Raw genomic sequence first — 13,010 nt, 5'->3', positions numbered from 1 at the left:
CCACACTTCCAACTCAAGTTCCAAGAATAAAATTAAAATAGTAGCCAGGTAAAAAGTAAAGGGAACCATTGAAAACCCACCCACTCTCTGTTTTATTAAATAGCCCATTCATAAGCAGAAAGAATCTAAAGATGAGTAATAATCTGAAAGGATCCAACATGGAATCTATGCATAGTGGAACATGAATGAAAGGTAGAAAGAGAATACTTTATACAGTGGAAAATTTACCCCAAATACTAGAGAAATTTTTAGATTTTTTAGAAATTTAGATCACATGTCCTGATCCAAAAACAAGGTTGAATAAAGAAGTCTAAATTATAACTAAGTTCTCTGGATGGCAAAAATGTGCCTATGCTATTAGAAATGCAGGTCAGAATACACAGAAATAGAACTTTATTCATCTTACAATATTAATACAGAATATTTCTTATAATATGAAATCCTTGACGTAAATAGCAACCAATAAAACAAAAAAGCTATTATCAATTTTTAAAATTTATATTTTATACAAGTAAAACCATTTTGGCCAATAATATATACCTGTTTTTCAAGTTTAGTTTGAATGTCTTCTAGCTCTCCATTTCTAATTGTCTCTTGTTGTAACATTTGCTGCTGCTGCTGAAGAGTATGCTGTAGAATAACATTCTGCTCAGCAGTCTCTTGAAGACTGTGATTTTTTATCTTTAGTTCTTTTTGTAAACAGTATACCTAACAAATATATACATTTTTCATTAAAATGACATGTTTCAAATAGAAAGCAATATAATGTCAAAGCTGTGTTCCTTATTATCTTCACTTGTCATGTGGGACAATTATATTTAAGTTTGTTATATGGAAGGGCAGGTTCATTTTTCTGATGGGAAGATGTTAGAAGGGCCTGCTTATAGAGCCGGCTCTTGGCTGGTATCTGGGAATGTGGCTTTTCAAACATTCCCTAAGTGATGACATTGTTTTGCTTGGCTCTGGCACTGAATCATGCTTTCCTCCTGGGAGTTCGTAATTTTAATACTTGTGACTGTCCTAGGTGACCAGCCCCCCATAAAAAAAACCCTGAACTTTAAGTCACAAACAGGCTTCTCTGGGCAGAAACACTGCCCACATATTACCATATTTCACTGCTACAGAAAGGAGCATGTTTTATGTGATCCCTCCCAGAGAAGGCAGAGAACACAGAAAGGTATGGATTTTTCCATACTCTGTCTGATGAATCTTTTCTCCTTACTGATAATAAACTATAGCCATAAAAGACCTGCATAAATGTTAGGTGCTATTTATTTATTGTATTATCGTTGCTACTATTGCTGTTGTTTGTAAAATGGTATCTCAGCAAAGCACTCAAATATTCATGCTCCAAAAAATACATAAGGAAATGACAGTATCAACTAAGAAATTGTATTCATTTACTCCACATATTTAGGACTTGAATATGCTGGTCCCTAAAACTGCTTTAAAAGATACCTTTAAAATTATCTGGAAGTACCTATTAAGAAAGGAAAAAAAAATTGCTTTGTCCTAGTAATCCAAATCCAATAAATATGCCAAATTATTTTTAAAATCATACTAATAATACAGCATATTTTAATATGTATTTTATAATATTCCTTACCTGTTCTCAAAAGTAAGAGGTTTAATAAATGATGATTTATCAATCTGATTTCAAATGATGCAACCATTTAATATCATAATTTAAAAGACAGTAGCAAATATAATATTTTGCAAAATGAAATTAAGTGAAAAAATAGAATTACGTTTCATTGACATAATTATGAAAAACATGCAAGTAACTAGAAAACTGAAAACTTAAGTATTAGAAAGTAGATTGTAGGTAAACCTTTAAAAGATTTCTTATTGTTGCTTACCCAAAACTATTTTTAACATGAAGGAAAATAAAAACCATTCCTTTAAAGCAAAAAAATCTTTCCAGTAAGTATTCCAGAAGAAAGGAATTTTAAACTTCTAAGAAATAGTGGAGGAAAACAATGGTTTGGTCCTTTTTTCTAATTATCCAGCAATTGAACATTCAGCAGCATGATGAAGGGCTTAGGGACCAATATTCCTTGTTCATGATAAGAAACTCTTAAATGTCACATTTCTTCATTATCTAATGATACTGTAAACTTGGAGAACCTTATGCAACTAACCAATTTCTTATTCTGTTATTATAGTTCTTTATTATGATAATCTACTTAATTTTGTCTGTATGAAAATAATTTATTTAGGGCAAACATGTATCAGTATCACCTGTTTGTTTTACTAGCTAGCTCCCGAGAAAACTGCAGATCACATTTAGTGCAGTAGTTTATTTTCTATAGAACTGATTTGCCTGCAAGAGAAGTTTAAATAGTATTTTTTCTAAAACATCCTGTCTTAGACTTCTTTTTCTGGTCAGAGAAAAAAGTGGACAAGATGTTAAGACAAGACAAAGGTAAGATAAGACAAAACAGAAGAAAAGAAGGTAAATCTTAACCAAAACGCCAAGAAAGCCATACCACATAATAACAATAAAAATTTATTTCAGTAATCTGGCCACTGGAAAAATAATTTCAATTAAAAATATTGAATATCTGTTAGTTTTATCACAAATATCAATTCACAAAAATCAACCTGCATCTACCCAACTTAAAGTGGCATTTTATTGTACTACCCTTTAATTTCCATTTGACTTTAAAATATAAGAAATAGTTTTTCATTATATTTTCTGCTACATTATGATATTCGGAGAATCAAGTATTCCTAAAGGATTCACTATTTTATAACTGGGGGCAAGAAGAAAGTAGAATTTATACTTTAAAATCTACTTTACAATGAACTTTATCTAGATTAATCTATATCCAAAGGAAAAACACTCACAATTATTACTTAAAAATAAAACATAACCCAGGGGCGCCTGGGTGGCTCAGTAGGTTCAGCTTCCAATTTAGGCTCAGGTCGTAATCTCATGGTTTGTGAGTTCAGTCCCCCCATTGGGTGGTGCTCTCTGTTGTCAATGCAGACCCCACTCTAGATCCTCTTTTCCTCTCTCTCTGCCCCTTGTCCACTCACGCTCTCTCTCAAAAACAGATAATTTAAAAAAAATAAATAAAACATAACCCAGAAAAGTTACTGATATGATATGATGATGCCAAATCCTCAAAATTTAAGTCCATCAATGTGAGTAAAAATATCAATAAAATAACTGATTTTACTTGAAGAAATGCTATATGCAAAAATGTTTAGACTTACTCACATCTGTTTTGTGTTTACTTTCTCCTATCATATTAACAGTGTAATTCTGCATCAACACATATTTTTACCACTTTGTAAAGCATTTTAATATGGAATTAAAATCTTTTCAAAATGATTTAGAACCCCAAATTACTATTATTTTAATCATAAATGTACTTACTTCAATATCTGGAAAACAGTATATACCTGAGACAAAAATCTCAGAGGAATTTTTATTATCTTTCTGTGGTGGATAATCAACATTTAGTTTTTACAACTGGCTAACTTCTTCTCAATATGCTCTAGAGCCACTCAATTATTCAGCTAGTGTGTGATTTAAAGATTACTGATTTAATCTACAGATTAAAAAGATCTAAAAGATTAAAACACCTTTATAACATCACTATTAGTAACAGAACGGACGTACTGTGAACCAAATCCAATTTTCTAAAACCTAGCTATATATGATGAAAATCTCACAATTCTGATAAATTACAGCTGACTCTTGAACAATATGAGTTTGAACTGCATAGGTCCACTTATGCAGCTGTTTTACAGTAGAGTTCTGCAAATATATTTTCTCTTTCTTATGATTTTCTTAATCACATTTTCTTTTCTCTATCCTACTTTACTGTAAGAATACAGTATATAATACATATAACATAGAAAATCTGTGTTGATCCCATGTTTATGCTATGGTAAGGCTTCTGGTCAACAGTAGGCTATTTGTAGTTAAGTTTTTGGGAAGTCAAAGGTTATATGAGGATCTTCAACTACATGGAGAGGGGATCAGTGCCTCTAACTTCTGCATTGTTCAAGGACAACTGTAATTAACTGTAATATTAACTAGAATGACATTAAAATTTGCTCTAAAGACAAATAACTCAAAAGTAAATAAATGTATGGGGTGGTACTTAAAAAAAACAAAGTAAATAGTAATTGGATTTTTTCCATGTTTTTTATCAGAAGGACTGAACGATAACCTGTTAAGTAAGCCAATTCATGTGCACTGAGGTAATAATTTAGCAGCAATAAAAGGTGAAAATCTTTCTAACTTACTTACTTATTCCCTAGTATAGTTGTACATATTTTACTACTTCTGATTTCTAATTCAGTTTGGAGCCTAGGTTTATATTGCCAGCCATTTTGAAAATAATTCTGTTCATTTTAGATAACTGTCTATTATCCACCCTACTCACTGATTCGGTTTCTGAGAACACAAAGTCTAAAGCTCAACAAATCCCCTTGTTACAAACACTGCCTGTCTCCAGATTCCATCTCTGTCAAGTCCATTTACACTGAAGTATAATGAAGGCTATCGAATAAATGTCTAAATAATGTTTTAAAGAAGTTCACAGTAAAATAAAAATAAATATATTTTTAATAAAATAAAATATTTCTATTTTAAGAAGTCAAAGTATCTATAGTTTAGGCAATTCAAATTCCATATACTGCAGTGGAGAAATACATGCCTGTCTGTCAAAGATGCTATAAAAGCCTTCATGGAGGGGCATGGAAGGAAGAAGGCAGGACCATATGAAATATGAAGATTTCCTTTTTTAACCTCTAAACTTATATAATTATGTGATACACCTAAGTGTGGAGTGCTGGTCAACTATATACCTGTTTTTAGATCTGTGTCTGCTTTCCCCCTGCTCTGCTCCATGTTTTGCAGGAAATTCCCCTCTGGGTAATAGAAACATTTAGCCAATGTGAGGGACCTGTAGCAGTTCTCTTCCTCTACAGTATCAGCTTTAACTAGACAGACTCCTTCTTTGTGGCCCTAGCTCACTAGGCAGTCCTACTTCTGTACTATAGTCCACCATTTCTGCCTGATATTCCTCTATCCCTGATGATGGTAGTAGGTCCTTTCTCTTTTCTTTTTTTTTAAATGTTTATTTATTTTAGAGAGCGAGACAGAGAGAGAAAGAGGGAGGGAGGGAGAGAGATGAGCATGAGCAGGGGAGGGGCAGATAGAGGAGATACAGAATCTGAAGCAAGCCCCAGGCTCTGGGCTGTCAGTGCAGAGCCTGACACGGGGGCTCGAACTCATGAACTGTGAGATCATGACCCAAGCTGAAGTCAGACGCTTAATGCTTAAATGACTGAGCCACCAAGGCGCCCCATAGTAGGTCCTTTCTTATGATAATCTCTGAGTCACTTCACCATGCTTTGTTTGCTTCTCCCCTCTTCCATGATATATGTATCTAATTCTCTGCATAAAATTCTATTTTAATGATACACAAAGGATTCTGTTTTTCTGGCTGAAACTGGCTGAATATATTCTAGTCAACTTTGATGAGAATTTGTTGGGGACGATTATGAACATGAATTTAAGGTTTAAAGCTTATCTTTAATTTATATTTTAAAATATAACTTATTTAAATTTGTATTATAAATTCTAACAAAGAAATAAAGGAATTCTTCACTAAGATTATCCCCTTGAGCAAACATTTAGTGAGTACATATTATGTTGAAAGCAAAGTGGTAGACACTGAGGATATAGAGATGAATAAGATAACTTGAATCATCTATCCAGTATCTTAAAAACTCATCTCAATAGAGAAAGTCGAATTTCTAAACCTAATTTTTAACCCTTTAGACAACCAGAAGTAGCAAAATCAAAATGGAAGAAAATTTGAAGAATTTTATAATTCTAAATCTAAAATAATATTTTAAAGTTAATCATTTTAGAGTTAATCTGTGATATTAATAATAATTTAATCTTATGATTCCCTAAAAATAGATAAAAGAATCAGCATTTTAAGGTGTCATATTTTGTGTTGCAGTGAATTGTTTCATAAAGAATATAAAATTGGGATTTACATTTTAATGGAAAGATTTTTTCATCAGCTACATAAAGACATACTTTTAAACAATCTTAAAAATATCTCAAAAAGAAATCACTTGGAAAATATGCTATTTAACAAAAATGTTAATTTACCTCTTCAGATTTCTTCTTTAGCTGTTTTTCAAACTTTTCCTTATTTCCTTCCAATTGATTCAAATGCAAGGCAAGTTCTTCCTTACACATTTCTAGTGCTGAATCTAGTTGTCTGACCTAAGCAGGAAAAAAGCAAAAAAAAAAAAAAAAAAAAAAAGGAAAAGGAAAGTCAACTAATATTAATATTAATGAGTGTTTATTATGTGCTCAATATTTTACAGATTTATCTCCTCATGTTACCTAACTGCTTCAAACAGTGAATACACAGTCCAGCTTAGAATACAAAATGCTATCACAGAAAAGATTTATGTAGAAAACTAATTTTTCATTACAAATTAGGAAACCAGAGACTGGAATCCTGAAGAACATATAGAACATGAACAAGTAAAGAAGGGCATTCCAGGAAGAGGGAATATTTTCAGAGACAAGACAATGAAAGGAAATGGTGCGAAGTTGGTAGTTTAGGGTATGAAGAGAATCCATTTATGGGAGATTAGATTGGAAAGACAGACTGGGGCCAATTGTCAAAAACCTGTAAGCCAAACACCCTAAAATATTTAATATTTACCTAAAAAGGTAAGCAATATTTAAGCCTATTCTTTAAGCTCCTTTGATCAAGAAAAATAGTAAAATGAGCATACACTGGTGTACTGTGCTAATAATGCATTGGTGTGAATATTCTGAATATGCTGAAGTCACTAAGAAATAAAAATGCTTTTGTTAGCTAGGGAAAAAAAAGAAACTTAGGAGATGGCTGCATTTGCTCTAAATCTGAAAATATTTTCAAAAAGGCAGCAATGTAACTTAGTTCAAGTGTTGACACAGCTGCAGATGCTTTACACTGCCTTAAAGAGCAAATGGGCAAAGAGCAACCCACTTTCAATAATTTTTTTTCACAAAAATTAGTTCAAGGGCCACAATTTGCACATGTGCTCCACAGCCCATCTGTCAATAAGATTCTTCTTTTGCTCCTTTCTTGGTGTAATTTTGAGCTTCTCAGGAGTGTTTTTTTCCCCCTCTAATACCAACAGCATTCTTGTAAGTCATCTTGAAGGTGTAAAAATAATCTTAAGAAAAAGAGAAAAATGCCTCTTCTGGCAGATACTATTTATTCTACATCATGAAATTATCCTCACAACTCTTATTTCTAAATAGAGAATCTTGAAAGACAGTTTTTGAAGATTGTCCCTATAGCCTGTGAATATAACCATTAATAGCTAAAAAGTTTATAATTTTGAAAGATTATCCTTGTTAACAAATTGTTGCCCTAGTAATAATTTTTAAATTAACATTTGTTTTATGAAAGGTATAAATACTTATCGGTTTTCTTTCTGAAGCATGAGAACGAGCACTGGTACTTGTATCATCTCCCATATGCAGAGAAAAAATAAAATCTATGACTCTGCAAGAATATCATACCTGATAATTAACAGTGTAAAAACTAATTCTGGCAAGATTTATCACTAGATGTTAAAACCATTGGTTATAAGGTTGTTGAGGAGCAGGACATTCATACTGCCTGAAAGAATCACCCCACATTTTGTTTATTAATTATATAGGAAAAAACTGTGTCCTTAACATGGTGAGATCTGGCAATAATTAGCTTAAAAAACATGTCAGTATTGTCAATGCCAATAATGGGGTGGTCTGACATGTGCTTCCAGATAGGAAGCAATAGAAGAGCACAATATAACTCATGCGGTATTCTAGCTGACCTACACTTTTCAGAAGATTCAGTATCAGGAAGAATAGAAGGAGTAAGTGAGTTTAAGGAAATCTAAAGTGCCAGATGTAACATGTAATTATAATTGAATCCTAGATTGGAAAAAGAAAAAGAACAAGCTGAAGTAGTGTTTCTCAAGGTTTTAATGGGCATACAAATCACCTGGGCACCCTACTCAAATACAGATTAAGATTCAGTAGAAGGGCCAGGATTAGGGTAAGACAGGAGACATGTGTTCAAAATTTAAGGAGGCACTAACTCTCAGGGTCATGCCAAGCACCAGCCCTCCACTTACATAACCCTGAGAGTAAGCATCTCGTTAAGTTGTGCACCAGAAGCAACTCACTTGCTTCACCTTAGTCCCAATTCTGTTCAGGAGGTCTGGGGCACAGATGAAATTCTGTTCACAAGTTCCTAGGTGATGTTGATGCTGCTGGTCCATAGACCATGCTTTGAGTAGAAGGCTATAAAGAACAATTTTAAATAATCAGAAAAATTTCAGTACAGACTATGTGTTGAATGATGTTGCTGATTAATTTTTACTTTCTCTGGTATATAAAAGTGCTCTACAGATGTAGGAGAAAGTTTCTGCTCAGAGGAGATGCAAGTTTAAATATTAAGGTGGAAGAGGGAGACAGAGGATCTGAAACAGGCCCTGTGCTGATAGCATACAGCCAAATGCGGGGCTCAAACCCACAAACCACCAGATCACAACCTGAGCCGAAGTTGGATGCTCAACCGACTAAGCCACCCAGGCGCCCCTCTAGTCTAACTTTCTTAAACAAAAGCAGCTAAGTTCTTTTTTTGTTGTTTATTTTTTTTCCAGTTCTGACTTTCCTTGGGAAGAAAAAAAATTCCAGAGTGGAATATAAAAGCAATCAAGAGAAAACAAATAAACAAAATCCCTAAATCTAATAAGCACCTTCTCAATTTTTTATTTAACAGCAGGTAACATAATTGCTTTAATTTATTGGTTTCTTGTTACCTATTCAGAATTTTCCCATCAATCTTCTAGTTCTCATTAATCATACTCTCATAGGTGATATAACTTTAAATTGATTCTTATAACTTTCCTACACTACAGGTAGAAAATTCATAATTCTATGATTTCATTAGTTACCTTTGTATTTCCTTTGTTAAACAGTTGGATTGATTGCATTTTTCAAGAATGTACTGATTATAAGAATATAACCTTCAATTGGTTACTTTAAAAACAAAATCCAAAATTTTTTATGCAAAGAACAAATTAATGTATGTACAGGCACATGGCCAAAAGTCAAAAAAGGAAGGTAGTAATGATATAATCAGTAAGAAGAGAACTAGATTTCAAATATCCTATTGTTGCTACAAATATCCAGTATGTCAAATTTGGTATAGTGATAGGAACATTGCTTCTATATTTTTTCCTCATTTTGACATTTGCCCGAATAACATCAAACCTATTAAAGCTATTAAGGGAATAAAACCCAATATGATAATTTATTCTCTTATTGATTTTAATATCTGGTTATTAACATATGGAAATAAATTACTAGATGATTGGCTAGATGTGTTAGGTCATTTAATTAAAAACAGAAGTGGCAATACAGATTTTATTTAATGAAATTATTTCATGCTTACAACTTTTTCATGTTAATGATCTTAGAGGTTACTTTTACATGAGGAAATGAATGGATATGGCATTATATGTTACAAGTTTTGGAGAATACTATATGAAAGTTATGGATAAACATACTATTGTGTTTACATGGGCATACTGGGTCACAAAATGGATTAAAAACAGAATACTGGTCAAAAATAACACTGGATTTTTAAAATATCCTTTATATTCAAGCCATATATGACAGAATAACATCAGCATGTTTGGACCTATTTTTAACACTAAAAATGCAAAGGAAAAATACTGAATATATAGTAATTACTTACCAAACTTGGAATAACTGAGTATACGCTAAGCATTATATGTACTTCATTTCATTTACTTTTCACATGTGACCCTCTTCCAGAATACTGTTATCCGTATTTTACAGATGAAAAAGTTAAAGTTCAAAGAGCTTTAATAACCCAGCGAGGGTTAAAGTCAACTACTAAGCATTCAAAATCAAGTCAATTTAGCTCCAAAGCCCATGCTTTTAACCGTGAAGACAGACTAGTCAAAAACTGTATTTTATCTAAAAATTCAAATTTTATCCCCTAATTAATCTTGTAGCAGAACTGGTAAAAAAGAAGCAAAACTGGACTACTTGTAGATTGATCTCCCTTCACTTTCTCTGTTAATTCTTTACTGGTAATGTTAATAAGCAGTACTGTTAAAATAAGTACTGTTAATAATAAGTACTGTTACAAAAGTAATCTTTCTTAAGGCAAAAAAAAGGGGGGGGGGTGTTAGAGAATCCACAAACAGATTACCAACAATCAAATAATTAAGATCATAATTCACACTGAAGAAAATATATTTACAGAAACTAAGTTCACTGAGTCAGGTAAAATCTTTACCTGCTAATTTTTATCTGAATAATTTTTACAATTTATAGAGAAAAGTAAAAAAGCTTACAGGAATGTCTCCATTTAAGAATAAAGTTTAAAAATTTAGCATACTAGCCTTGATTGTTTCTTCAGATACTTGGTTCTGTAATGCTCTCAAAGCTTCATCTTTCTTAATGTTTTCCTTTTCCATTTCCTGAAAACACACAGATTGGTAGCAAAAATATAAGTACATGTATAAATATTTTAATTTTAGCATTACTATTGGGCTGTTAAGCAATTGATTTAATTAGAATTAAAGGCAGGTTACAGAAACAAAGTATTAGCTTTTAAAGAACACTTTTACAAAGATGATTTTACCCCTTTGCTTTCCGTCAAGAGTCTGTCTAGTGATTCAAGATGATGTTGTTTACATATTATATCTTGCTGCAAAATGGACATAGTCTTTTCTTGTTCTTTAAACTGTTGGTCTTTTTTCTCTAGTTGAGATTCAAGCTAAATGTAAAAACAGGATCTATTAATTTCATATAATTTTTTAAAAATTAAGACACATTTTAAATATATAGAAAAGAATACAATATTCATATGTTAAATTACTACTGAAATTACATAGATTTTTGCATTTTGCCGAATTTCCTTCAGTTTCTCTCCCTTGAGAGAAGAAATGAAATCACATGGCCAGGTCTTATTCCTCATCAATACAGCTGATTTCCTCCCTCATCAATACAGTTGGCCTTTGACCAACGTGGCCTTTGAACTGCACAGGTTGACTTATATGAGGATTTTTTATAGTATAGGACTATAAATGCATTTTTCCTCTTCCTTATGATTTTCTTAATAACATTTTCTTTTCTCTGGCTTGATTGTTAAGAATACATTATACAATACCTGTAACCTACAAGATATGAGTTAGCTGACTATTTTGTTTTCAGTAAGGTTTCTGGTCAAGATTAGGCTGTTAGCAGTCAAGTTTTGTGGGAGTCAAAAGTTGAATCCACATTTTTGACTGTGCAGGGGGTTGGTGCCCCTAACCCCTATGTTATTGGAAGGTCAACTCTACTACTGAAATTGGTCTATCACTCTCTGGTATGTTTCTCACAAATGTTTTTTGTGCTTTTACTACATATGTAGGTCTATGAACAATATGTAATGTATTTCTGTTTTGAAAATTTACATAAGCAATATCAATACTTCTGCAAGTTTTAGCAACTTGGTTTTTTCACTCAATATTGTTTAGCTAATTATCCCTGGATATTTATCCATGCATGCATATGTGGATCTAGTTCATTGTTTTTGTTTTTTTTTTAAGTTTATTTACTTTGAGAAAGATAAAGTGTGTGCACACAAGGTTGGGAGAAGCAGAGAGGGAGGGAGAGAGAATCCCAAGCAGAATCCGTGCTGTCAGTGCAGAGCCTGATGTAGGGCCTGATCCCATGAACCGTGAGATCCTGACCTAAGGTGAAATCAAGAGTTGAAAGCTTACCCAAGTGAGCCACCCAGGCACCCCTAGTTCATTGCTTTTTATAATGGTACAGTACTCCACTGTAACAACAAACTACAGCTTGTCTTCTACTCAAGAACAGTCTGATATTCTATTTTTCACCATCACAACAATGTTACAAAACATCCTGTGTACATGTCTCTTTATGTACATGTATTAGTTTCTTTAGAATAGACCACCTAGAAGTGGACTTTCCACATTTCCAATTTCATTAGATATTTCTCTTCAAAGTGCATCTAAATTTATGTTTTGATTAGAAATACATAAGATTCTTGGGGTGCCTGGGTGGCTCAGTCAGTTGAGTGTCCAACTTTGGCTGAGGTCATGATCTCATGGCTAGTGAGTTCCAGCCCCACATTGGGCTCTGTGCTGACAGATCAGAGACTGGAGCCTGCTTCGGATTCTGTCTGTCTGTCTTTTTCTCTCTCTCTGCCCCTCCCCCACTCACACAGTGTCTCTCCCTCTATCTCAAAAATACACAAACATTTAAAAAAATTTAAAAAAAAAGAAACATGTAAGATTCTCACTCCCACAACTTCATCAATAATTGGTGTTATCAAACTTTCAAAAGACTTTTGTGAAGACAAAATAGGAGATTACTGATATGTGTATATGAATATATGTGTATATTACACACACATGTAAAAAATTATGTATGTGATATATACATATATATATAAACACATGTACACATATATAATGAAAACATGGCAGAACAAAGCTAAATACAAAATATAAAAACCAAGGAACTGTGAAAACATTCAAATGAAAATAATCAAACAACAAATTAGAGGGAGAACAAATAAAGATGGAAGAAAAGTGAACAGAGCCTAAAGGACCAGTTGGGACACCATCAAGTGGACCTAAACACAGATCATGGGAGGAGAAGAAAGAGAAAAAGGGACATTAAGAATATTTGAAGAAATAATGACTGAAAATGTCTAAATTTAATGAAAGATATGGATATAAACATCCAAAAATCTCAACTCCAAGAAAGAGGAACTCGAAGGGAACACCAAGACACATTATAATCAAACTCTCAAAAGACAAAGAATCTAGAAAGCAGCAAGAGATAAGTGAATAATCACATATAAAGGATCCACAATAACCTTACAAGCAGATCTCATCAGAAACTTTGGAAGCCCAAAGACAAT

General features: G+C 32.7%; 1 protein-coding gene across 8 annotated transcripts in view; it reads right to left on the bottom strand.

Annotated features, from left to right (window-relative positions):
* The window catches only part of CCDC18 (coiled-coil domain containing 18), a 108,195-nt gene that overhangs the window by 46,761 nt on the left and 48,424 nt on the right, over positions 1-13,010 (bottom strand). For all 8 annotated transcript variants that reach the window (XM_042952866.1, XM_042952865.1, XM_042952868.1 and 5 more), the window contains 4 exons: positions 10,716-10,850; positions 10,474-10,551; positions 6,149-6,265; positions 541-708 (listed from right to left, as the gene is read on the bottom strand). In XM_042952866.1, coding sequence (XP_042808800.1) covers positions 541-708; positions 6,149-6,265; positions 10,474-10,551; positions 10,716-10,850 — 498 coding nt within the window. The remainder of the gene's footprint in view (positions 1-540; positions 709-6,148; positions 6,266-10,473; positions 10,552-10,715; positions 10,851-13,010) is intronic.

The sequence above is a fragment of the Panthera leo genome, chromosome C1, assembly GCF_018350215.1.
Source record: "Panthera leo isolate Ple1 chromosome C1, P.leo_Ple1_pat1.1, whole genome shotgun sequence".
Taxonomy (NCBI): Eukaryota; Metazoa; Chordata; class Mammalia; order Carnivora; family Felidae; genus Panthera; species Panthera leo.
Note: the sequence above shows the minus strand (reverse complement) of the source record. Positions and strands in the feature narration are given on the sequence as shown.